The 27,295-nt window shown below is 41.4% G+C and overlaps 1 protein-coding gene across 2 annotated transcripts in view; it reads right to left on the reverse strand.

The window, feature by feature from the left end:
• The window catches only part of baiap2b (BAR/IMD domain containing adaptor protein 2b), a 57,307-nt gene that overhangs the window by 20,160 nt on the left and 9,852 nt on the right, over positions 1 to 27,295 (reverse strand). The window contains exons 2-3 of one of the 2 annotated variants that reach the window (XM_054598730.1): positions 18,374 to 18,449; positions 13,626 to 13,712 (exon numbers count right to left, since the gene is read on the reverse strand). In XM_054598730.1, coding sequence (XP_054454705.1) covers positions 13,626 to 13,712; positions 18,374 to 18,449 — 163 coding nt within the window. The remainder of the gene's footprint in view (positions 1 to 13,625; positions 13,713 to 18,373; positions 18,450 to 27,295) is intronic. The other variant, XM_054598731.1, reaches the window with a different exon arrangement.

A 27,295-nucleotide genomic window follows, 5' to 3' on the forward strand; every position in this document is an offset into this window, starting at 1 on the left:
CTACTTCATATTTGAAATACTACAACTATGGTTTTCCATGTTACCAATAGCTTACAACACTACCGCTATTAAACACACAGCAACAGCATAACATAAGAAAATCTTTATAAATCAAGTATTTCATGGTTGCATTAAGACATATGCGTTGTACTACAACAAAACAGGGAAAAAACACCAAGAAGCAGAACCCAGAGACGTAAAAAGCTAAAGAAGTAAAAGAAAGAAAACAGAAAGGATAAGAAAGTAAAGGATGATTCATGCAGCCAGGGAGGTGCGTGTCATTTTAAGATACCTACATGCTGCCTCCTCTGAATATGCAATGCGTTGTAAAAAAAAAAAAAGGAACAAAAAGATCTAGTTTGAGCAAAGAACAGAAGGATAGAGACCTGGAGAGACAGTGACAGATCAAACTACCCCGAGAAAAATGAGACACACGACAGGTTTTCACACAGAAACAGACAGACAGGCAGTTAGTCCGACCCAACGCTTGTTTTCACACCATCTGCAGTAAAAACTCTAATGATCTAGATACTGGATTTTTTGGGGGTTCATGTTGACATTTGAAAGTTAAAAACCATCCAATAGTTGTATTGACAATGTCAGAAGATCATTTGTTATTTTCTTTTAATCTTTTTTTTATTTTTTAAATATGTACCTCAAAAATCCAGTATCAATAGAGTTATAGCACTGAATATCTAATATTTTACCAACAAAGATGACAGTAACAGGAAATATATACCAATATTATAACTAATAATAACTACAAAATATAATACAAAAATTGCAACTAAATATATACAACATTTGATTTAACACAATAAGGGTTGATGATGCACAAAAAACACATCTTATAAAACATACTATATGTATTTACTATAATTTCTTACTGCATATTCACCAACATCAGCACATTTGATTGCTTTTCCAACCAGGCTTCAGTACATCTATAATAAATATATGAACTGGCAAATATGCCTTAGTACAGTCGTGAAAATGCCCACGGTAAAATATTATACAGCTGCAGCTCCACCAAGCAAAGAGAGCCAATTAATCCTAAACGAGCCCACTAATATGCATTAACAGCACTCATCTGCCTGCTGCGTAATGCGTGCTGACAGCAGATAATGTATGTGGGTGGGTGGGTGTTGGTGGACCTGTGGACACCGGACAGTGGGCAGCTATGGGGGACACACAGAGAGAGCGAGAGAGAGAGTGGGCTGTGTGAACGGGATTAATGAGCTTAATGGAAGTGATGCGGTCATGCAGACGACACTCAGTTGAAGTTGAAGGGATTTAGGAAAGGTCGGAGCAGGAGGTCGGAGGGAAATAAGTGTGTAGTCACTTAAGTAGTGGACTTAAGTTTGAGATGCTGGTATTTAACTTGAAGGATTACGACATTTATCTGATGGCTGAATACTGACATTTACATTAAACAATCTAATACATTTAAAATGCTTCTCTTTGTTTTTCCCTTCCTTCCTTTAACAGGTCTTTTCCCTCTCTCCTTTTATCTTTCCTTCTGTTTTCTGTCATTCCTATACTTTACATCCTTCATTTAGAATTCTGCTCTTCTTCATCATCATCAGAGCTCCTTTACTTTTGATAGTCGCCAAGTTTGCAAAGTTCACTCTAACTGGCCTTTAGGTTTCCACAGAAACACATTATATATCACATTATAGATGGGGGTAAAGTGGGATGGAACTGCTTTTGACCTGCACAACACAAAGAAACTCAATGCATTTTTATTTAACACAATGCTCTCGTCTCCAAAACGCCGTTCCGCTTTACAGCCACCCTCCATCCATCTGCTTATGAAGATGCAGTGGCAGCTATGACAACACTGTAGAAGTGTTTGACTGCCGCAGGACAAGGTACCAGTGAGGCATATAAATGCACCGGCTTGTACTTTCAATTTTTCTTTGATTCTTGGAGGGCATCCAACACACACTCCATCCCATCCATTAATAAACAGCCACCGGCCATCGACGAGCTACGGCAAGCTGGGCTGTGTCTCACACACACACTCACACTCACACACACACAGGCCAGAGGGTTATTACAAAACTGCATATTACAGAAACACATTCAAAAGAGGGTGGATATATGTTTACAGAAAAGAACTTCTTAGCATGGTGCGTGGGTTGCTTCATTTAACTGCTTTTTATGTTTATTTGTTTAGTCATGATCATTCTGAATTCATTTTAGTTCTGTTTAGTTTGTTTTTTAAATATCTATGAATATTTGTCTTTCCATCTATATATTAGCAGCCAATACGCAAAACAAATTAACCTTTGCATTTCTGAATGTTGTACAAAGTCAAGGGGGGGTAATGGAGACACAATCAAACAAAGGCTAGATAAAAAAATGTCCAATCTTGATTAATTAACTAATCTCTAGAGTTCTGATACTGATACGGGTATCAGTACTGAGCATGTGCAACTCTTAAAGGAAATGAGAAAAAGCGAGACGGCTCACTCGTGACCTCGTCAATTGGACACAGTGACCGATTTTTTTCTGGAGCTAATTAAATTAAACGTTGGGTTTAGGCAACAAAACCACTTGGTTAGGTTTAGGACAAACATCATGGTGGGGTTTAAATAAGCACTTAAACAAAGTAAAATACATAAACACGACACAAACATAACTTCACAATAACTCAACACTTTGGGACATGAACACCGGTCTCCTGGTTGAAAGTCCTGCATTTGTTTGGCCCACAATAAGTAGTATTTATATTATATTACTAGCTCTGACCGTTGCATATTCACATGGAAGTCGTGTGTCCACAACGAGAATGCATCCTAATACACTTTTCATCGGCATTGTTTCCGTGACGTGTTGTTAAGAGGTTGTGGTCATTTCAGGTATTTCTGTGAGAAAGTTGGATCAGGAAGTTTCTGAATGTTTACAACGGACATTTTGGCTCATCATTTTTCCCATTTGACTTTTCTTTTCCAAATAAGTTCAGCTTTTATTTTGCTTAAACCTGCAGGAGTGTCAAAGTGCTCGTGGTTTTCTGCCCGTCTGACGTGCTGTATTCCCAGATTTCAGAAGTTAGCGTGGCGCAGTACACTGTTAGAAATGATGGTCGAGCCAAATTATCCTTTAAAATGAAAACCTCTATAGGAGAAACTGCTGTAAACAGCTGACAGGTATCAATAGTGCCGGTCTGTACGTCCTGAGCTAATGACGTCGCCTTCATCTGGAAGGTCCCTAAATTCCTGGATGTTCTTGTTTCATTGCACCCATATAATCCTAAAAAACTCTCAAATTCTACTGGCCACAAGTAAGCTGCTTACTGATAATCAGCAGATCACAACATCTGAGGCTTAGAGGGGAATAAAGCACATTGTTGTCAGAGCCCAGGTCAATTAAAGACTCCGTATATGATCTGTTGGCCTTCATAAGACTCTAACAAATAGAGAAGCATCATTTCAACTGCAAGCTTGACACAAAATCTTTTTTTCGTTTCTCCTAGGGTCTCATACAGAATCCCAATGAATGTCAGACTATGAAACTAAAGGTGGGATTTTAATTGAGAGCATTAACATTTCATCTGGCAAACTAAATGCCAAACCCAATTAACCAACAGAAAAAAGGCCCGTCATTGTTTGTCGACTAAGCACAAGGTCCATTGTTAATTCTGCCATTCAGAAGGTTTACAGCAACACGTGGGGAGAAATGCAAAGTAAGCACCTGGAAACACAGCTCACAGAATTACACTTGAGAATTAAGGCTTGTGCATTATCAACCTCATTAAACCACAGTGGAGGAAAGTTCCTTCTGGAAAAAAAAAACTGGACCTTTAATCACCATTACTCAGCATTCACACAACAAGTGGTCAGTATGTGTGTGTGTGTGTGTGTGTGTGTGTGTGTGTGTGTGTGTGTGTGTGTGTGTGTGTGTGTGTGTGTGTGTGTGTGTGTGTGTGTGTGTGTGTGTGTTGAGAAATTCTGACTGCAGGGCGAGAAACAGGCCCATCACTCAGTGTGGCAAACCCGAGGGCAGCACTAAACATCTGGGTTTATCACCACAGCTACTTTCCATACGACTCTGTGGCTCAACAGAGACCGAGAGAGAGAGAGAGAGAGAGAGAGAGAGAGAGAGAGAGAGAGAGACTATGTGAATGGCCACATGGAGGAAGGTGTTTTCTGTAGTGCTCGTCTCTGCAGAGACTGTATTATTGGATCCTGAAGGCGAACACTAGCAGCTCTAATCCCCGGGAAGCTGCAGAGGAGGGAGTACAAGGTGCTGCAGGGAGATTTGTCCTCCTGAACGCAGCATGATTGACAGCGTTATTGTTGTGCTCTTCTGGGTCTTTAATTTTTCTAAATACCGGCTGCGTCCGTGTGCATGCAAAAACACACCGGGGGACACACATTTCCGACTACGGCTAATACAATTCCTCATTAGTATTTACATTTTAAGCACCTACTTGACTACAGAGTGAGACAAGTTTTGTTGCAGAAGCAATTTATCAACGTCGGCATGACAGAATATAATCCTGCACAGTAACATAGAGGCTCAAGTATTTAAGCTAACCATGTTGTCGTCATGGTCCTAGTTATACATAACAATAATAGCACAAATCCTTACAATCTGATGTGATAACTGGGCTCTGTTTGATATCTTCACTTGAAAAATGAAATCATCTGCAGAAGATCGATTGGGAGGACTAGCGATACGTAATCATTACAGGGTGGCTGATGGGAAGCGGAATGGAGACGGATTATCTGAGACGGCAGACGTAAACTGGAAGCGAGGGATTGGATGGACGGAGGAGATAACAGGGAGGGGAGATAAATCTGATAGCTTTTTATTTTTTGACAAACAAACACATGGACCTCAGCTGGTCAATAGGACCGTTGGCATCTAACTCTTCTAATTGGGTCGCACAATGGAAAAACAACAAGTAAAGATTTTTTTTTAAAACCATTTTCTTTAAGTGATCCATCACTTTGTCCATTCCTGTCTCTGTTTGTCTCTAAAGAGTTCTCACATTGAGGCACAAAAGGCAGATTCTGTCTTAATCAGGCAGTAATTAGGATTTCAGGCGTAATTGTTTTAAAAAGTGTGTGAGGATTCACCGACAGCTTCACACCACAGCTTGGTGACAACAAGCTAACACGGAGCTGACAAGTGGAACTATCTTCATGTTTTTATAAACTGTGAATTCCACAAAAACAGGGAACAAAACGGGCAATAAAAACCCCCAAAACTGTTTCACAATCTGTCTTTTGCTGTCTATTGTCGCTTGATTTGTTGTCTTACAAACATGGCTGGAACAGTATTTTGTGTGTTCGTGTGTGTGTGAGAGATCTGGATGTTTGGCAGTGTAAATCTGCAGCGCCTCAGATCAGAGCCTGTACTTCACATTATTATCAGCATCATTAAGTCACCGTTTGGCTGAACCCCAACATCAAGGACAATGCGACACCTCAAGGACATTTTATGGTCCAACACATTATTAAAGCCACATTAACCCCCCTTTTGCATTAATTTGCTCAATCAAACACCACACAATCCCCTCACTGATCTCCTTTTGTAACTTCACTGGCACTCTGCTTACTGTCGACAAGACAGCTTGTTTGAACGTCTGGATTAATGTGACACTCAAGACAGAAACGTGAAGCAGAGGCAGATGAAAAGCAGCAGACAGGTGTTGTGTTGGTGGTAATGAATGGCGGTGGGGGGGATCAAAGTGCTGTTACGCGGGCCTCTGCTCTCTGTTGGCAGCGAGGGTTTGATTTGACCAGAGACAGTCTGACAGCTGCTAATGAGCCGGGAACACATCACTCTCAGCCTCGCCTTCCTCTTTTCCTTTTGTGTTTCCCTCTACACTACGTGTCTCTCGTTATATTCCTCAGTTTCTCTTCGTCCTCCTTCACCTCCTGAGATGACTTTGTCAAGGGCAGAAGCAGAAAAGGAGAGCTAAATTGGTAGAGAGGAGCTGTTCTGATGACGCAAAGACAGACAAAGGATAGCTCAACTCCCATCTGAGATTGGTCACTATGGGTTTCCGTAATAGCCTGAACATGAAGAACATCTGAAGCGATTGTCTGTGGATAGTTGTCAGACCCTGGTCAGAGCTAGCAGATGATATGCAATGATTGGTCAGTCTGCGTTTAAGGGGTGGGACTTCGTGACAGTTCAGGTCTGCCCTACTATTGAGGTACTTGAGTGGTCAAAAATGCTCTGTTATTTGCCTTAAGTAACCCTAGGTTTGCCCAAGTGTCCATACGATTTCACTTCAGGCTGCTGGAAATGTCCCTCTAGTCAACCCAAGTGCTCCAAGAACCTGAGCCCCTGTTGGCCCAACTACCAACAGTTTATTCAAATGCCCTGTTGATCGGCCAAAGAACCCCTCTGGGTTCTCTTGGTGGCTCTAGTTACCCCCTTGCTTGGCCCAAGAACCCCTCTTACACTTGGGTCTGACCCGTTAGCCCAACTGCCCATCTCATTGGCTCAGCTGCCACTCTTGGTTTGCCCCTTTAGCTCACTCCAATGCCCCTTATGATTGTCCTCTGGCTGACCAAAGTAGCCTTCCTGGTGGTCCAACTGCATAATACTCTTCTCTTCAGACAAAAACACTGCAGCATGCAGAGGAAAAAGATGCCCTCTTCTTATTTTCGCCTTTGCCTTCATGGTCCGTGCACACATCTGCACAGAAAGATGAACACTAACAAATCAGATCCTTAGTTTTCCATCCCTCCATCTTGTCTTAAGATGAAACCTGGACATGTAGATGAAAAGAAAGCTCTCCACTAAAATGGCTTAATCATCTTGTACTATGAAACTATAACATCACCAGTCCCTCAGTGTCATACATTAATGGAGTCTAAACTCCAGTAATATCCCTCAGGGTTTCTTAATGTTGGACACAAGCAGGATTCGTCCCCTGTAGGGTAATGTGTGCGTGGGCGATCTATTACATTATGAGATGGTGAGATGACGAGGCGAGGGCAAACTGGGGGGGGAAAAAAGGCACTTTGAAAGAGTGCTCTCGCTGCAGTTTCCCTCTACGCAGAGTGAACGCTGGATGAATTCAGATCGGGGTTGAAGCTCGAGGGAAATTCTGCCTGTGCTGGCTCAGAAAAACGTGGGTCACGGCGAGGTCCCCGCTTTTTTCCTCAAACGAAGCAACGTGACACTTCAAATGAGCCTCGGCTGGAGAGAAAACACAATGTCGAATATTGTGGACGAATTTCCCTAAGTGATGCTGGGCTATATACCGGTCTGTCGTCTCAGAGTGTCGCCGAGGACGCAGCTTCTCTGTCCTTGTTTATGAGTCTGTATTATTGCTTTCCTCTTCTGTTTTCTTTACCTCTGCTTCAAGGAGCTCATACTTCTACTGCTGTCACCCAACTGTGCAGCATTAGAGGTGATTTAAACCACTTCTCTTCCAGACGAAGTGTAATGATTTGAAAAACAAATGGGAAAATTATGCAGTAAAATCCGCTGATGAATACTGAACCACAGAAAGGAAATTGTCTTTTTGACCCACCAGACTTTAATTCTCACTCTGCTGATGTCTAATGGAATCTCTGATATCACTGCTTGTATCTGAGGCTTGTTTCCGTTTGTAGAAGCCTGCTATCCTTTACAGATGTCTGATGAAGTGGAGGAATGTGCCTTAAAGGCCTCTTCTAAAGCGTGTTCCTATGAATTAATTAACCAAAGGCTAATTGTTTTCTGGACCTCAAATGTGGCCATGTGAATTAACCTTAAATTGTTTTAATGAGATGGACATTATGCTGAAGTGTCTTCAGCCGCAGGCAAGAGGAATATATGAGAGAATAATGAGAATAAGATGTGTAGAGGGATGGAAGAAAAAATGTAATAAAAGAAATTCATATTCCTTTGATCATAGTTATGCAGAGCAATAAATATTTAGTAGGTTGATAGCTGGAGTTGTGGTAAAAATGGTCTCGTAATTTTTGGCTTTTAATAAATAAAACATCCAGGAAATAAAAAAATAAGTCAAAAATAAGTTAAGATGAGATCACTAAAACAAAAGCTGATTTTTCACTAAAACTTGTCTCCACACACACCTCCAAGTTGCTTAAAGCTGCAGATTGATTGATGGATGGATGTCATGATATTATTGGTTGAAATTGATTCGGTATTCGCTTACGAAAGCACATGTCATGTTTTATTTTACATCTAAAAGAAATGAAGTATTTTCATCTAAAATATGATGAAATCGTCCTTTTTTTGTATACATTGTTAAAAAGGTGCACAAGATGACCGTAATTGCGATCTAAAGGAGTTAAAAAGGCATTTCTCATTTCATCTACACTTCAAGTTGCTTTACTCTGCTTTAGGAATCTAATTTATTATAAGATTATTGTTGGCAAATAATTTCATAATTTTAGATTAGAAACATTTTATCAGTTTTCAAAAATCCCCCTTATTTTTTTTCTCACATGAATATAAACCTCCATTTCTGATCTCTCCACTACATACTGGAATGTCTGATTGTCCAGACTTTCATTATCAACAGGTGGGGATGAAAAGCAACAGCTGGAATGCCTGAGGATGGAGGTGGAGATGAGCTGTATGTCCATGTATAAACTGTATAAAAACGCAGGTTCATATCTTCTTCTGATATAAAATCACTTACAGCCACAGATTTTACAAAGCAAAGCCAAAATGGATGTTTTTCTTCAAGTGTGCCGATCTGAGCGAGTACCACCTCTGCTATCATTTGCATCTGAATGGCGGATCCCTTAAATGGTCAGAGAGGGGAACCGGAACTGCAGGAGCTTCCTCCCCCCCCCCCTCGCAACCATGTCCATATTTAGTATACGGAAGAAAGATGATGGCATTTTCATCCACACTGACATCACCGACGAGCCATTTTTGGGCTGCGGATCAAGCATCGCATTCCATCTCTCCTCCTCCTCCTCCTCCTCCTCCTTTCGAAGCGGCTCCGGTCGAGGCGTTTCGTTTGATTCTATTTTTAGGAATGTGTGCAGAGTCGGCGTGTCCTCCCAGGGCTGCCTACTCCCCCACATCAATGATGGGGGCGTTTCGCAGCAGTAGTGAAAGAGGAGAGGATGAGTGGGATGACACTCCAAGCTCTCCACACAGGGAGTCATGCAGCAGAGCGCTCGTTCAAACGCTGACAACACGCTGTAAATTAAGAACAAGTGAATGAAACACAAGTGAGGCATCTTCTCCTCTTCCGAGCTGTCAGGGCTGTGCGTCTTCAGCTGTGCAAAGTGATGAACAACAACGCTCTGAATAGACAAGTGTCCCCATGAGGAGACGTGACTCAGTTTATTTTAGGCTGCGAAAAGTGGATAATAATCATGTAATGTTTTTTTCTTTTGTCCTAATTACACAGTTTGAGCACCGCCTGCTCTGGGATGTGAGGGTTTGCTCGTACAGTATACATTATGTGTATCCGTGTGTGTGGGTCTGTGAAGGCAGCTAAAAATGAAATCCACCATTAAACTGTTCCTCTGCCTCTGCTGCTGTTTCCAGAGTGACACACGGAACAAATCACCACAGTGTTCCAGTAAAAATGAAACGCTACAATCCCACACACACACACACACACACACACACACACACACACACACACACACACACACACACACACACACACACACACACACACACACACACACACACACACACACACACACACACACACACACACACACACACACACACACACACACACACACAACACACTCAAAGCTCATTTCCAGAATCCAGTAACAAACATCTACATATAATAACTTCTCCCTCATTCAGGTGACTGTGTTACTGATAGCAGGAGTTAAAACATGCGGTTGGCTTTCGGGTAACAGGCATGAAGTGGAATTGAACAGTGAATTGTTGTGAAACATACAGTTAGATTGTCCTTATTTATGGTCTGAGTATGAATTTACTTTATTGCCTAGTCTTTACAATATAAGCGAAGCTCATATTGTAAGTGTGGTATTTTTATTAACTCCAGTTGGGTCCTTGTTCCAATAAGTCAATTAAAGCTGGTACCTCAAACTCAAGTAAAACAAGTGTCAGCCAGCTCGACTTGTTTATGGCAAGATACAGAATATAAAATAATAAGAAGAATCTGATTCATTAAAAAAAAACAAAAAATAAAACACCTACACCGTGTTGATCCTCAGTAGGGCTGCAACTAACGTTTATTTTCATTGTCAGTAAATCAGTTGATCATTTTTTTAATAATCAATTAGTGGTTCGGTGTATAAAATGTCTGCTACTGTATAAACAAAAAGTCTCATAACGCAATTCTATTGTGATCATTTTAACATTGTTTTAGCGTGTTACTTCTGACTTGTTTTTAACCTTTCCTTCACTAAATGATGTAATCCATTATGTGTGGATAGCATCGCTGATGCTAATGAAGTAAGCTAATCTATGAAACGGTCCGGTGCTTCTCCACCCTACAGCACACGATGTTCTCCACTTTCTCCATCAAGCTCAATTTCTCAAACCCAACTCTCCTGATTTCGCCCCGTCACATGCAGTCCCACGTCCTCTGTTCATGTGCTAATGCCATTAAATGCTGTTCATCCTAATGCTCTGATTAATTACATTATTGCAGCGAGTACAGCCAGAGTGAATTCTGGCAGAAAGACTCTGCCACCTCAGAGAGATCGAGCAGTTTAAAGTCCGGCCGTGTTAATTCTGCACCGCCGCGCCCAGACGTTTCCTCTCAACAAAACCCAATTAAATGTACAATTACAAGCTGGCCGATTTTACAAATCTGCTTCCGGTTCTCATCCATTATGAAGTGCGAGGTAAAGCCCTGGGTGAGTGATTATCCCTGACAAACACACACACACTTCCTTATCTGTGGCCTTAGCTCTGCTCACAGTTAGAGACTCACGAGCTCGCTGAAGAAATAAACTGCAACACACACATTTGTGTTCACACAACCCATGTTATCTGCTAATTAATAAGCTTGCAGGCTTAAGAACTTCTAAATGTAGTTTTTTGTTTGCTTCAACGTTGGCGCTCAATGTTTCCTTCAACCTCTTCTGCAGCAAAATAGGCCGACACCTCTTATTAATTAATGGTAACTATGGGAGGCAGATAACAGATCAATGAATGAATCTGACTCATTAGGAAAATGGTTGTGAAATAATCTCTTAATTGGCACTCTCTACCACCCATCATGGCACAGGTTTGTTTGTCTGATGGTTTTGTCGTTCTCTTTTTTATTTATAACAGACTATTGCTGGTTACGCAGTACTCCATACTCAGCAAGAGGACAATTTGTTTTAGTAGGAGCTATTAAATCAGTTTTAAATCAATAAAATATACACATTTTGCGAGAAATTATTGATTTCTTTAGTATGTAGCAGTGTAATACGCGGGATAATGTACAGCGAGCTGGTCATTATTCAGTAAGGGGTTAATGTATCTTTAACCATCCAGTGCTTTCCTTGATATATTTAATGAGACTGTATGTAAATATTGGTCTACTTTTTATGATCCCTGCCTTTCAAACATATGTAAGGAAACTATGTTGAAAAGACGCATTCATGTGCATCAGTAGAGACTGGGGAAAATGGCTTCCCTGCAAAAATGGCTGTAGAAGTCAGCTAAAGAGATAAGATTAAGATGTGTGTCTGAGCTCCCTACTATCACATGACTCTACCAATAAACAAATATTCCATCTGCTTGAAACATTGTCATGCATGGATTCATTTGGCAGAGCTTTAATGTGCATGACTCATTATTATTATTATTATGTAACCTGAAGTTACAATTTGAGAATACTCTCTTTGCATTTTGCAAAGTCATTTTCTGGAGCCGCGAGGCTCAACTCAAGCAATGAAATATGCTAAAGCTTCCACAACACAATAAGCATTGTGAAAGCGATTGTCCCTTCGGTCTGGACAAATGAAAGCTGCTCGGAGCGCTGCTGATTTGTGGAGACGGCACCAATCCATTCTGCTTAGCCTAGTCTGTCATTTCACTGGGAGGCAGAGGGAGGTTCTGCTGAGTCATGGTTAGGCTGCCAGAAAAAGAAAAGGAAGACAAAACGGGCAACTGCAACATGCATGCAGACAAAAGACGGCAAAAGCACATGTCGTGTGAGAAGGAAAGCATGAAATGCACAACAGAGCGACAAGCTGATGGAAACGGGGATGTACAGATGTATGATGGGATATTCTGTCGAGACTTTTGCACAGCAAGTTACATTTTTTAGTATGCTTTTTTTTAATTAAGTCATCGTGATGCAGAAAAATCTTGCACACCTTTTATTTCTTCAAAAAGCAAAATATGCCCAACATAATCACATGTATACTGTGCTTTATGCAAAAAACTTTTAACGGTTGCGGAAGAATTTATGACGGACGAGTTGGAAACATCTTTGGAACACAAAGTGGTATTCACTTTCTAAAGTCTTACATTTTGAAACTGAAATAACGGTCTTGCAATACAAAGGCATTCACTTAGGCTTTGGGGTGGCTTTTCATAATTGAACGTTTAAGGTGAGTCATTGGTTGGACGTTCAATAGAGCTGCATGATTAAAGCAGGAGGCTGATATCCGTTATCCGTGTACAAACTATGCTGTTGAAGCTGAATGGAGGGATGGTAATGAGCTTTTCACTATTCAAATTTAGAGTGGGCACACAAGCTCAGCTAAGCATTTGTCAAAGAGACACGGGGAGGAAAAAAATGAAATGATGAGGCTCCAGAAAAAGTGCAAAGGGAGAATCCTAAGAGGGTCTCCCCATGAATAATGAATGCAGCTTTTATATCCTCCTCACTCTCCTCAGATATCCCCGTTTTACCATCCTCTCAGCATCCCTCCCTCATTCCTTCCTCTCCTATCTTAAGTCCCATCAGGGTAAAAGAACGAGGTGGATGCAGTGATCCAAGGCTAACGCAGACTCGTCACACTCCCCGCCATGTGAGGAGAACTAAGACACAACTTTGAGCAGAGCGCGTCAATGCTATGCTGACTTCATACAGATGTTCCTACCTGTGTATCTGCTGGAAATGGGCCTTTTAATTCTCGTCTATGCAAACTATCACTACAGATAAGTCTATAATGAGCAGAACCAGTGCTGATCCAACCAAAACCGGACAACACGCTGCTGAGAGCTGACCGAGCGGTTCCTCACATCCTGATTGTCCATCAGCACTGTCAATATATTGAGGGGTTTATTGTGAACACAAAGTAAAAATCCATCTCCACGTGTGCTGTTGCAAATGCCAAATACCTGACACATTTTTGAATTCATAATTTGCTCACAGTGGTGCAACATAAAAACAACTGGACAGCCTTTTAGATTTCCTGTATGTGTTGGGAAACAAGAGATTAAACAAATAGGCATGCTCTGACAAACATGTAGATTTAATTCTTAACAAATTAGAATGTTTTTGATATATGAATTGAGGGTTATAACGCTTCAAATAAGCTCCAAATTGCAGTAAAATGCCGACTAATGCTCTGTTTTTAGGATTAACATCCTTTTAAGCACCAAATAAGTTGTGTGAGTGCGTGTGTCTGGTTTCATGTCGGTCATCAGCTGCTTCTGCTCAAAAGCACGAGCCATCCCATTCACCATCTGCTTGTGCAACCCCCCTCCACCCCACCAGGGGTGCTACAGCCACTACGAGGACTCACCAAGATCCTTAGAGCCTTGACTTTCGCTGGCCATCTCGCCCATCCGCACCAGAGCGTCGAAGTAGCCCTTTGCAGCATATGTGACACCTGGAAACATGGAAGCATTTGGGCATCAGACCTCGGGTGCAGAGTTGATATCTTCTTCAGCTCTGCAACCCCTCTAAAGCCTACCCACCCCCCAGAGAGGTAAGGTTGGGCATGGGAAATAAGGAGCGACAGGCGGAAATGGAGACCAGGCAGGAAAAGAAAAAGCTCTATGGAGGCAACTACAGGAAACAGAGAGACAGCTACAGAGACTAATGTCAAGCAAGTTAAAACAACTATGTCTTCAGCACAAAGTTCTTTGGCGTAAACTCCTTTTAAAAAGGATTAGTTTACCCAAATTTGAGACAAACATTTTAACCATATTGGTATCTAGCCATGAGACAGATTTCAGTTCTAATCCATCGCTTAAATCTGCCATCACAAGGACTGGGTTTTCGTAGCCGGTTCCATTCTAGATCGGATGAATCCCCCTCTTTATTACAAATTGAAGCACATCCAGGCAAAAATAATGTCGCTAATAATAATAAATAACTTCCATATAGACCGCTGTACTATTAATTAATTAATATTAATTAAATATATTAATTAATATTAATTAAATATATGAATTAATATGCACAGTAAACTGTTGTCTGCACTCAGCATAATAACATGAGTATGAGAAAGAGGCACTAGTCTGCAAAAAGACCAAAAACAACCCTAAGCCTTGAAACAAGTGTGCGCTGATGTGGGGAGTTATTTCAGGAACAAGTGAGAGACAATTAGATTTGATTCAGGAAGTCTGAATTTTGAAGCGAGTTTAAAGTACAGTATAGAATAGTATATGAATACAGAAAAACTGCTAAACTTACATACTTTAGTTGTGAAACGAAACGTTGTGGGATTCAATACTGGGATTGATGAGATTTAAAAATAACAATTAAAAAGAGTTAAATTTGAGCTACTTTAAGCATTCAAAGCCTACTTTCAGCAGATAAATTAAAGACTATCTACGTGGCTAGATACCACTATGGGTGTGCAGAAAAATGTTTTTTTCTCATTTGGATGAACTGAATCTTTAAAAATCCCTTACAGCACCATCTTATCTTCTCTCTACAAGGAGTAAGGTTTTATTAGGACCCCCATTAGCTGATGCAGAACATCAGCAACTCTTACTTGAAGGAATGCTGACAAACAACTTTCTATAGCAATGATGTCAAAGCACTTTTAATCTCAAAGACAGCGTGTCAGGCAGCTATGATTCTCTGCGATGCATTGTCCCAGAAGCCGGGGACACTGGCTCAGAGACATAACGGTGACTCAAGCCTTAAAAAAAAACTGGGACAAGATGGCTTCAAGCAGCAGCGACGGTGAATTAAAGCAGGTCAGGGGTTAGCCACACAGCGACTGACAGCCACGACGACAGAGGACGCATGTCCAGTCGGGACATACATATGGATGAAGGCTGAGTTTATTACATGGCCGTCATGTTGATGGGTGTTTGTGCTTAGAACTGCCAGAGGACACTCATGCAGAATCCCCAGGAGAGAGGGGGAACTAGACAAAGTGTATATCCATATGGAAAACAATGGAAATCTATTCTGAGTTTAGAGTCCACAGAGACACTGAAGCCCACTGCTATGCAAGTTATTGCTCTGAAACATATACTTAAAACTGTCTTCTTGAGACGACTTCTGAAATAACTTGTACTGCTTTTACTTCTTTATCATAACCATGAACCGCGATAACATGCCAGTAAATCTCTACACAGCGGTGCAACCCTCCCCATGAAAAAAAAAATAAAATAATAATATATATATATATATATATATACACACACGCAATATCACAGAGAGAAAAGCCAAGACCCCTTTTTCTGGCTTTTCCTAAGCCTGGCTTGCGTTAAGCCTAGGTGGGATATAACTGCTTGACAGAGGTGATGGACGTGAGGCTGGGACGGCTGGGTGAGCACGGCTAATTTAATCGATGTCTGAAGAAATCCCAGCTGGGAGGAGAGCGGGGCCAGACGAGGCGGGATTAGCTTTTACTTGTCGGTCAGTTGAAAAGTGACAGCGAGGGAGGAAGGTAGGAGAAGAGAGGAAGAAGAAGAAGGAGTGTTCTGCCTGTAAAGAGGATTAGGACAGTGATATAAAGCCGATACAGAGCGGAGAGTGTCGGTGTAAATGAGGCACAAACAAGAGGTAGGTCTAAATCAGCTGAGATTCACACTAAAGCCGCTCTTCAACAATGTCCATCAGGTCTTTCTCACATTCAGAGAGCACTGATTTGATGCTTCGCAGGTCAAAAGACAACTAGACAGTTTAAAACTGAGAGATACATTGGTTTTTAGATGAGCTGTCAGTGTTTCAATATTATTTATTGTATGTGTAGTTAGAATCACACTGAAATTAAACAATTAAATGACAGCAATATTGACAATATTGATGCTTTTCTCAATTTTATACGATTGTTAATTGAATATCTTTGAGTTTCTGTTTTAGACAGATGGGGTTCTTCCATTGGTTGTTTGATTATTTCTGAAAAAATCTTTGTAGCAAACAAATGTTTATGATACTTACAGGTTTTGTTCATCAAGATAATCTTTACAAATTATTTAATTTTTTTGATTTTTGAAGAGTAAAATAAAGAGCTTCTGTTAAAGGCTATAAAGGAACTCTACCACGGTCACATGACTTCACGTCTCCACCACGAAGCTAAAGGAGGACTAGTGTTCTAGTGAGGATGGTTCATCATCTCATTTAGTCACTTTTTTACTGACCTATTATATCCATATTATCGAACAAAACGTTTTAATCTCTTCAGCTTGTGTTAAACATGGACCTTATTTCAGAGATCTAACCAGAAACACATTCAGAAAACACATTGACTTTGAGACGAGGGACAGGAAGTGAACAAATGCTCACTCATTTCTGCAGCACTATAGTTGGTATGTTATCCAAAGATATATATATATGATCTCTAGTTGTCCCGCTGATTGAAATATAATAATTAAACATGTCTTCTAGATCTCTCTCTTAGCCAAATGTAACGCAGTTTTAACCTCGACGAGATGTCTTCTGACCTTTAAAAGTACCAATTTAGTGCTTGATGGCCTCTCTTTCCTTTCACACATGTAGCCAGGTGAGATGTTCTCTCTGCCTACATTATTTCCCAGCCTGCAACAGTGCTGCACAAACCTGTAATAAAGATTTTTTTAATAAAGACTGAATCCCAGCTAAGCACCACATCCCAAACTACCCCGCATCCAGTCCAATCAAACCCAAATAAAACAAACAACACAAACAAAAGTCAGCTTCCTCCCTCCATCACGCCGGTTTCCACCGTCTCCAGAGATGCAAACCTGCAACCCCAGTTCTACTTTTATAAAAACAGAGGTGGCACTGGCATTTTCCCAGTGACAATAGATACTTGCTGGGTTCTACTCTAAACCCTTCCTCTGTGCCCCCGCCTGGCATAGATGAAGTGTAATCCCCACTCGGGGAGTCGCAGTGCTATTTTTAGCCTCATCTATCAGACTGGAGTGAGTCCTCCTTTATTGGTCTTGCTGGCTGCCGAGTCTTCCCTGCACACAAAAGGAGAGCCCTGCTCCACACAGCGTACCGAGCAACAGCTGCACCATCACTGAAAATACGAAACGAGCCCGATAACCTCCTCCCCGCAGAGTGACATGAAAGAGTGCGGCGGAGAAGAGGTTCTCTTATCAATAAATGAGCTCGACATGCTCAAAGCTTAAAGCGTTTTTAAGCAGAAGCGTGAAATATTTGAACAAATGCTGACTGGGTGACTCTAATCAAAGTCTATGTCACACTAATAAGCTGCAGGACGTTCTTCAGGATAACGATGAAGGCTGTTTATTTCTATATATGTCACATATTTCGTTTTAAAGTCTGTTTCTGAATAATTCTCTTCCAACCTTTTCTTCCGCCCCCCCCTCTTTTCTAGTACCCCGTCTTGTCCTGGTTACCGGCGCGTTCTCGTTTCCTCGTTCCCGTGGGGGGGCACCAGGATTCTCGCGACTCCTCCTGTTCCACTTAGCTCCCCCCAAGACATTTACCAGTGCTTTTGTCTTTAACCTTGAGCCACTGCTGCACGAACACCTCAATCTTTCTGTTGCTCTCACACACACACACACACACACACACACACACACACACACACACACACACACACACACACACCACACACACACACACACACACGCAAAACCCTGTGCAAGCCACGAAAAGCAATGACAAAAGGAGGCACAATAGAGGCGGACATTTAAGATCAATGAACCGGTTTCAGAGGGAGGACGACGTGTGGACATGGACATCATCACAGAGGGACAATCAGAGGACATCAACCCCAGAGTGTCATCTCTGACAAGCAGATCTTTAACATTTGAAAAAGCTATTCTATGACTGTCTCTGCAGGAGGACATTACTGCTGTCACTTCAACAAACTAGCTTCTGTGGTTCAAAGACATCAAGTTTAAAGAATTCTGGAGGCGACTCTGGCTTGATGCAGACGTGAACAACACGAGAAGCTTCTGAACATCTGTGTTGTCATCGCACCACATCTCTACTCAGGGATAAATGAAGCGGATATAAAAGCAGCGCCAAGCGTCGGGTCTGTTGGCCCTCTGCCTGGACTACGGGGCAGACAGGAGGAATGAGAGAAGGACGAAGACGGAGAGGAAACCAGAAATGGTTGTGTGTACTCACTGGTCAGAGCCTTCTCGTAGCTTTTCCCCATGGCTATGAAGTTCCGCAAGCAGGGGTTGAACTGCTCCATGATGGACTGGAAGAGGAGGGGAAAAAACAGCAAGTTTGGTTAGTCAAATAACCGGAAAGATACTGATACAAACACTGATATGAGCTACAACGACGGAGCACCAGTCTTTACTGGGTCATGAACACACACACACACACACACACACACACACAGCAGAGTCAGCTGATCAGGGATTCATTTCAAGCTCATGGTGAGGACTGGACGGATGAAATAAAGTGGAAAAGAATGAGAAAGAGAGAGTCACTCTCTGTGTGTGTGTGTGTGTGTGTGTGTGTGTGTGTGTGTGTGTGTGTGTGTGTGTGTGTGTGTGTGTGTGTGTGTGTGTGTGTGTGTGTGTGTGTGGGGGTGGGTGTGGAAGGGGGGGGGGGGGCTGTTGCCTCACCTCCCCTGCTGACAGTATAAAATAAAACCTGGTTTTGGCTGCTGACTGACCTCAGCTCAGCAGCAGACCTGGACCCATCACAGTTTCCCTCCATCTCCCCAACACTCTCTGTACTCTCGCACACTGCTCCTGCTAATTGATTTTTTAAAGATCAGTTCACCAAAATTAGAAATAACACCTTTATTCTCACTCATCTCTGGTGGTATCTAGTCACAGTGCCACTAAATCTCATAGGTGGATATCTCCAAACGTGACTATCGGCATGGATAGATACAACTAGAGGTAAGTGTTGTGACCAACACCATGTGACAATTTGGCACAGTGACATCCTGGTCCGGTCAGAATATGCTTCTGGAGTCAGCAGTGCAAAACAAGGTCATATTATCGAGAGCTTTCAGATAAGATAAGATAAGATAATCCTTTATTAGTCCCACAGCGGGGAAATTTGCAGGATTCAAGATCAAGGTGGATCAGAAACACATGTGGAAACGTAACATTTCATTTTTCATCATTTGTCATATCAGCTCATTCTCAGCCATTGATCAGAACAGACAATTCTGAATAGCGGTTGACCAATAAACAAATGTCTACAGATCAGGGCTCAGTGCTTCATTTTAAAAGTGGTTGCCAGGCAACCAGGCATCAGCTTTTGGTTGCCAAAACTTAAAATACAGTTGCCATTTTTAGTCACCTTATATTTTGAGAAAATAAGATATTTAGCAGATATATATCAGCTAATTAATGAACATGTGTATACATGTCATCCAAGACTTTATAGATTTCCTGTTTGGTTTTGGTTCTTTGTCAGTTGAATCAATTTGCACATCATTTGTGATGTGGGCAGTTTAACTTTTCAACCCACAGTGAAAAGACGTAATTTGCTTCACCACTGTCTCTAAAACAGATGCATCTGCACACGTGATTAAACACACCAACGCACGTCTATAGGCTGGCTGGTTCTGGTTGTGACTGTATCAGCAATATTTAAATATCACTCATGAAATTAATTTAATTTGGGGTGCATGTTTTGCTGTTTGCTTTCTCTGTTTTATGTGTCAAAAAGCCAGGAGCTGGTTGCCAATTTCTCATTATTGGTTGCCAATGGCAACTTGGCAACCCTCAATAAATAGCCCTGCAGGTATGCTAAAGAATTGAACTTTATATGAAAGAAATAAAAATGTTAAAGTGCACTAGCAGATATCAGCATCTCCTTGTTTCTGAGAGGCAATGGAAATTTGAAACATACGCAATAAAAAAAGAAATAAACAAAGTTAGTAGTCTTCGCTGGTGTTTGCTCAGTTAAATACTTTCAGAAATAATTGGTCTTGAAAGGGCAGGAATCAGCTGATACCTATTATGTAAACATGACATTAATCAGCCGAACAATTTAATTGGTCGACCGCTAAATCTGAACGTACTCAAGTCTTCCTGTAGGTTTCAGCTGCACCGCTGAACAGCAAACAGCAAAAAGACAGATGATGATCAGTGCAGATTTAACAGTCAGCAACATGAGATGTGACCAGAACAACAGGGAGAAAAGACTCAACCAGAACTGATTTCATATATTCAAAGCAATAAATAAATGAATAAATCTAAATCTCTCGCTCGCTTATTGCAGATGACCAAGTATTGGTCAGCACACAGTGTGTCACATTAGGACATCAAGGAGTCCTCGTTAACGGGTGAGGAATAAATCACAAAGAAATACATAATGAGTTTTAGTGTCTCTGCAGTGACTCAGCCTCCCCCTCAGTCCAAGCTGCCCTTTCACTTCTTCTGCAGCTCCGGCAAAGCCCAGTAATTTAACACCCAGCACTTCTCTTTCTTTGACTTTCTTTTATAACTTTTGAAATGGCAGCAGAGGAAGCAGAGAGAAGGTAAAGGGAATAAGGGAGGAGGGGAAGACGGAGGAGGATCATTACAACGACTGACAATCAAGACCTGGCCACACAGTCAGTACTAGTTCAGTTAAAGTGGTTTTTCAGTCAAACAGGTTATTTTAACAGTATGGGAGTAGAAAAGTAAGAGTTAAGTGGACAGAAGAATGAGCATAAGGCGGGGGTAGAGGAGAGTACATCTGAGGTTGACAGACAGCTTTTGGTGGCTGCTCGCTACGAGGGACGCCTGCTAATGTCCGCCGGCTGACGCACAACAGTCACCTTGGTACACAAAACTTCTCCGTGACTTCAAAAAGAGGAAGTAGGGCAGCAAGACACAGGGGTGCGAGAAAAGTAGGCTGACTGCCCGGTGAATGAAGAGAGAGAACAGCTTGAAGGTGCTTAAATCAAGTGGAAGTGAAGAGCAGTGGGACGGGGAGAGAAATGGGCTGATAATCAATAACGTGGAGAAGGATTTTGATCTATGTGAGGCCGACTTCTGGATGGTACTTCTGATCAAAAGCCCTCATGCTATGGATTCTCAGGAAAAGATTTTTCAAACATTCCTACAACGTCTGATGTCATCACACACACACACACACACACACACACACACACACACACACACACACACACACACACACACACACACACACACACACACACACACACACACACACACACACACACACACACACACACACACACACACACACACACACACAACACACCAGAGAAAAAGAGGTTAGTGGCGTCTCTTTGTGCATTTCTGAGGACAAACAAACCTATTTATTTATACCCAGATTCCCCCTCTCGCCCCTCTTTCCTATCCCTGGGTGTATTTTCTCTTACGTAAGGCCATCGGCTGCTCAACAAACCGAGTGAGTGGAAGAACTCCAGCAACCGTAATCACCGGCGCGGTTGTACCACCGCCTGGCAGGAAGAAAGAGACAATCAACAAAAGAATAAATATAGAGGATGGAGAGTGGCCCAGCTCTCATGTCTAAATCAACAGACTGTCTCTGTGTGTTCATGCCTGTGACTGAGTGATGAGATGTGTTATGTAATCTCACTGTCGGACAGGTTTGGCCTCATGCCTCGCATTCTTATGCTGAATCGGTGTGGCCGTTGTTAAAATATCTTCAGTGTTTCACATACCAAATAAACACACCTCCGATTTACAAGTCGGAAGAAGTGCACACAACACGACAAGACCATATTTTTAGTTCAATAAAATAAGTTAAACTCCTCCGACCATTGTGACTGATGTGTTAACCACGGCTATGGAAAACACGGGCGACACCTGACAACCAATACAATCATAAAACAGGGAAAGAAGAGGCTCTTTATTTTCCTTTACTTGGGGAGCACCTAAGTATTAACAGCTACTTAATGGAATAGTTCAACATTCTGCTATTTGCTATTGCTTGTTACTGTTCCATCTGATCTTATTTTGTTCATTTTTGTATGAAATGTGCTATACAAATTGAGTATTTTCTTTGGAAACAAACTTGTCTAGCAAAGAGAGTTAAAATGCGAAGAAGATCAATACCTTTCTCATGTCTGTACTCTAAAGAGATTATCTAAGCTTAGCATGAATACTGGTATCAAGGAGAAACAGCTACACTAGCTCAGTCGAAAGTTCAAGCTCACAAACGATCTTGTTTGTTTAATTTGTACACACACAAATAGTTAAAAATGACTCCTTGTATTGGCTGTTCTGTATCAGGGTGAGCTGTGGCCCGGAGCATTGCTGCAACGAAACACAGAGGTAAAAACGAACTATTATCTAGAGGCAAAAAGCAACAAAGTCCAAAGCAGCTGACCTTTATGAGGCAAAATTGCACATGTTGTGCATAGCCTAAAGCCTAATATATATTTCTGCAAAGAATCTTGGTGCAGAGACGCATGACGCAACACCTATTAAATATGATGAGAGGGATTTCCTGACAAGTACCTCACATCTGTAATGACAACATTAAGAAGCATAGGCCTGTCTAAAGAACAGACTTGTGGGTCCAAATCAAGAGGAAATGACATGTTATGTGCAATCTGCACAACCACCGAAGTATTAATCAGGCATGACGGAGCAGAACAGCTCACTGCACTGATTACCAGTTTGGTTCCAATCTAAAGCTCTTGATCTTTTTCAAACCCAGTTCAGTTTGTACTGGAACTCCACTCTGCCCCTCAGACACACACAATAACCATGTTAGCTGTGAATAATCTCCAAAGTAGACTCTTCTGACAGCACTCCAAGACTCTGCACCTGTCACTATCACCATCATTGCTGCCCTGCACATGGTAATGACAAACTCATTCATAAGTCCCCCCCGTCCCCGTCCCCCGTTCGTAACATGCTCATGCAGTTTAAGGGGATCATTTCGTCGGCCGATCCCGTTTTAATCCACTCTCAATCAGCTGAGCTTGTTCCTTCAGCGTCGGGGACGGAGGCTGATTAGCATTCCACTAAATGAAAGACCACATTTGATCGAGAGCATGCGAAATGAGAGGGATTTTCCGAGCAAACGCTGCTTTGTCTCACTTTGCCCGCTTGCTTCGGTCATGCGTTTTAATTGACCGGCTAATCACCTCGCCAATTATATGCCAAAACTCAATAACAATGCAAGGATTGTGTTATCACGTTGCAGCGTTGGGAGGGGGGGCTCTCATAAACGTGATTCATCTCTGATCGACACGACCGAATGTTATCTGTAATACCAGCACAACAACTAATCTTATCTTCAGCTCTGTTCAAACGGTCCTCTAGATACAAACAGTGATAGAGATGCTGCAGGATTTCTGTTTACTGATCTCAGTGCGATTCTATCCACAGATGATGGTGATGCAGTGTTTTTATTAAATCATTATGCAGCTTCAGTGTCACTGAGGAAGCATTTTTTAACAACCTGGCTCTCTGACAGGAGCGGACTAAAAACCACAGCAAAGCTAATCACTGAATACTTTAAAATCTACCATGAAGAGCATCAGCTAGATCCCACGCAGAAGAGAGAAATATATTATACAAAGAATTAGCTGACTCCAGACTAAAGTCAAATTAAGTGTTGAGGACGACTTTAAGATGACGTGAATCACATTGGGCATATTGAAGAAAAAAAAAACTCATGTTGCTAACAGTTAGTTAGTGGATTAGTTAAACTAATAAAAATATCATTAAACTATTAAATATTTATCAAGAAAAATGCCAGATGTTCACTGTAACCAGCTATTGAAATGTGAGGATTTTCAGTTTTTCTCTGTTTTCAATCATCGGTACATTTTATAGTGTTTAATAATGAAGGATGACCACCGCTCCACCCAGACTCAGTCTTTGTTGTGGCGATGGAAGTAGCAAAAACTCCAAACTTAAAAAAAGAGATATCCAGTATAGTGTATGGAATTGATCAATGAATTAAGAGAATAATCTGCAGAATAGCCGATAATGAAAATAAGTGTTTTTTTCAACCTTAAAATAAAAAAATAGAATAAGAACTCAGTCCTCCTGCAGCCTTTCAGGTAATGTGGAAGCCTGGAAACACGTGAACATCCACATGCCATCCCACACACACACACGACCTTAGAGGAGTACAATTCATCTCACACGGACATGTTGTTGGTCTGGCCACCACCTGAAATATTTATCCTCACAAGGAAGAAAACAAGCTCCTCTTCGTCTCACCTAGAGGATGTTTCTGCCGGTCGGAGAGGCATATGTTCACCCTGGAAGCATCCAAGTGTGAGTGTGTGTGTGTAAGCATAACTCTGGAATAAAATTCTGTTTGTGTCCTGCTCAAAATTCTGTTTGTGTCCTGTGTGTGTGTTTATGTGTGTGTGTGTGTGTGTGTGTGTGTGTGTGTGTGTGTGTGTGTGTGTGTGTGTGTGTGTGTGTGTGTGTGTGTGTGTGTGTGTGTTCACTGTTCACTGTGCTGGCAGGCAGGACTGGCTGCCATGTAGCATCAGTTTCTGCAGGAAGGATGATGATGGTTTGGGCTTGTGATTGTTTTTCTGTAGAGGTGAGGCTGTTTTTCTTCAGTGTTTGTCCGTGGAAGCAGCTTGTGAACACTTGACAGTTTTTGCTTTGGGAAAAACAAAGTGTTTCATTTATTTCATCTGATGAGGTCTGACAGGGAGCCACAACAACAGGCCTTTGTACCTAAACAACAAAGTAAGCTCTATAGTTGAGCTTTAGTTAGCAAAAATGGTTTATACTGATAAGATATCACGTTACCATATCATTTATAAGCTCATTGACGCTACACAACAACAAACAACAAGAGTCACTCACTAACTCATACATTATCCGTACATCCTGCACAATCAGTACTGCATGTGTACAAACTAGTACTTAAAATCGGTGTTTAAACACACTCGTGCTGCCTATTTTTTCTCTGATAATGCTTCATAGTGAATAAATCCGTGTTGAAATCGACAGAAGGAGACCTGGTTATCGTGAGCTGCTGCACAGTGGAAAGATGAGTTGTATTTTGTTTCTGTTGAGCTTAAATGAAGTGTGTTTCCATGATCAGCAAATTAAAATGACTTGTCTAACAGGAGTCTGGTGGCTTTCAGGAGAGCATATTAAGTGTGTGCTTTCTACATTAATAAATGATAATTGTCCAAATCCCTGGTGATTTCATTTATTATATTCACTTAGCCTAAATCCAGATGATAGTGGGTGCTTATGGGGTTTTTTTGTCCAGTGGGAAAGAGTCCTGAGTTTAAAGAAAATAAAATCTGAATTTGCAAATTAAATTATAACCCCAGGCATCAAAAAAATATAGTTTGTCGTTCGGAAGAATTTGGGCGTTAAAATAAAGTACAACCTCCTATCAAGTAGTGACTTCCCACACATGTAAGCACACACACACACACACACACAGCGAAACACTCGAGAGAACAAAGGTACGAAAACATGCAGCATTAAGAACATTGTGACCTCGCTGGATCTGCCACGACGGTGTGGGGAAGGCAGTCTGTGTGTGTGTGTGTGTGTGTTTGTTCGAGTGTGAGGGTGAGTCAGAGCCTACATAAACAGCAGCAGGTTCATATCATGTTGGGGCGTAAATTGCTATAAAGCCGATCCAGCCATGTGGCTCCATTAGAACCTGCTGCGCCGCTCGCTGCCAAACATACTAAACCAGCAAGAAAGGACCTGGCAACCCCAGAGAGGGGGGAGGAGCAGGTGGAGGCAGAGGACTTTAAAATAACTGAGTTGAAGCTAATGGCTTCAGGCAATAGATTCATATTTCTATTATCTGTATTTATACAATGACCACGGAAAAAATACTATTTTCTGACACCTTTTTGCTATTAACGGTTCAAGCCTGGCTCTAAAATCAGTGTATACAGTATTTTAAATATCAGGTATCAGGAAGCACTGATTTGGAGATTTACAAGTCAAAAGACTCCAGTTGTCTTCAGTTAACATCTGGGCTACATCAGGTTAAGAAGGAGAGATATAAAACATAGTTTCAACAGCATTTCAATATGAAAAATGTGCTAAACACACATTATTATCAAGTTAATGATATATGTAACCAGGATATCTAAAAGAAAACCTTCACTTATCATCCAAATTTAGCTCAGTTTTACCCAAAACATCTAGAAGTCACTAACATCAATTGTTACTAGGTAACCAAAGCTTTGACAGTAGAAAATGGCCTGATTGTGTGTAAATCTGACAACAAACTTAAAACCTTATTTCAAAAAAAGCTGGATGATGAATTGAACACAGCTTTTTGTTTTTGCTTTTGCATTTGATTCACATTGTGGTGTTTCTTGTCTCCACCTGGTCTGTTATTTTCATACTTCTTTCCTGATCCCACTCTCTATATCATTCTCTTTTATGCATTTTCAATCCAAGAGTCCCAGGATGTAACACACTGTTGTGCGACTATGATGCTTTTTTGGTGTTAGAAACACTGAAAAGCCAAGATGTCTGTCTCCAACGCAGCAGAAATATTCTGTTTTTTTGGGGGGATGATGGAGTCTTTCGTCAAGATGGATGTAAAGTTCCTAAGTTCATACAGAAACAGAAACACTAACCTCTGAGAAATAATTCTGAAATCACGTTTTGACTAAATACACTAAAAGTCCCTATATAAACTAAAAGGTGCTCTAACGACATTGCTTCAAGGTTAAACTTATTCCAGAGTTCTCCATCTCTGCCTGAACATCACTAAATCAGAGGTCACTTCCATCTCTCAACACAGAGGATTCAATGATGGAGGTGACATCATGATTATAATAATAATAATAATGAGAAGTTTAATCACTCACATATTATATCAGTCTCTAGAGAATCTTTCAAGGGAAACTGGAAAAAGTGAAAGCGGATGCTTGTGGACCCAAAAATAACATCTCTGTAATCCCCACAGAGTCAACGGTTTCAGTGGTGATAAGTAAAGTTCACCTTCTGTTCCCCTGCTGTTTAAACGTGTGTGAACTGGTGGGGATATGAAGGTTACACACACACACACACAGAGGAAAGGCCATTTACTCTAGATGGTCACCCTGGAAACGGCGAGGGCTCACGTCACACTGGAGTGTGTTTGGCAACCACTCACAAGTCAAGGTGACCCCCTGTCATCAAA

Source organism: Anoplopoma fimbria, chromosome 5 (genome assembly GCF_027596085.1).
Source record: "Anoplopoma fimbria isolate UVic2021 breed Golden Eagle Sablefish chromosome 5, Afim_UVic_2022, whole genome shotgun sequence".
In the NCBI taxonomy this organism is placed as follows: domain Eukaryota; kingdom Metazoa; phylum Chordata; class Actinopteri; order Perciformes; family Anoplopomatidae; genus Anoplopoma; species Anoplopoma fimbria.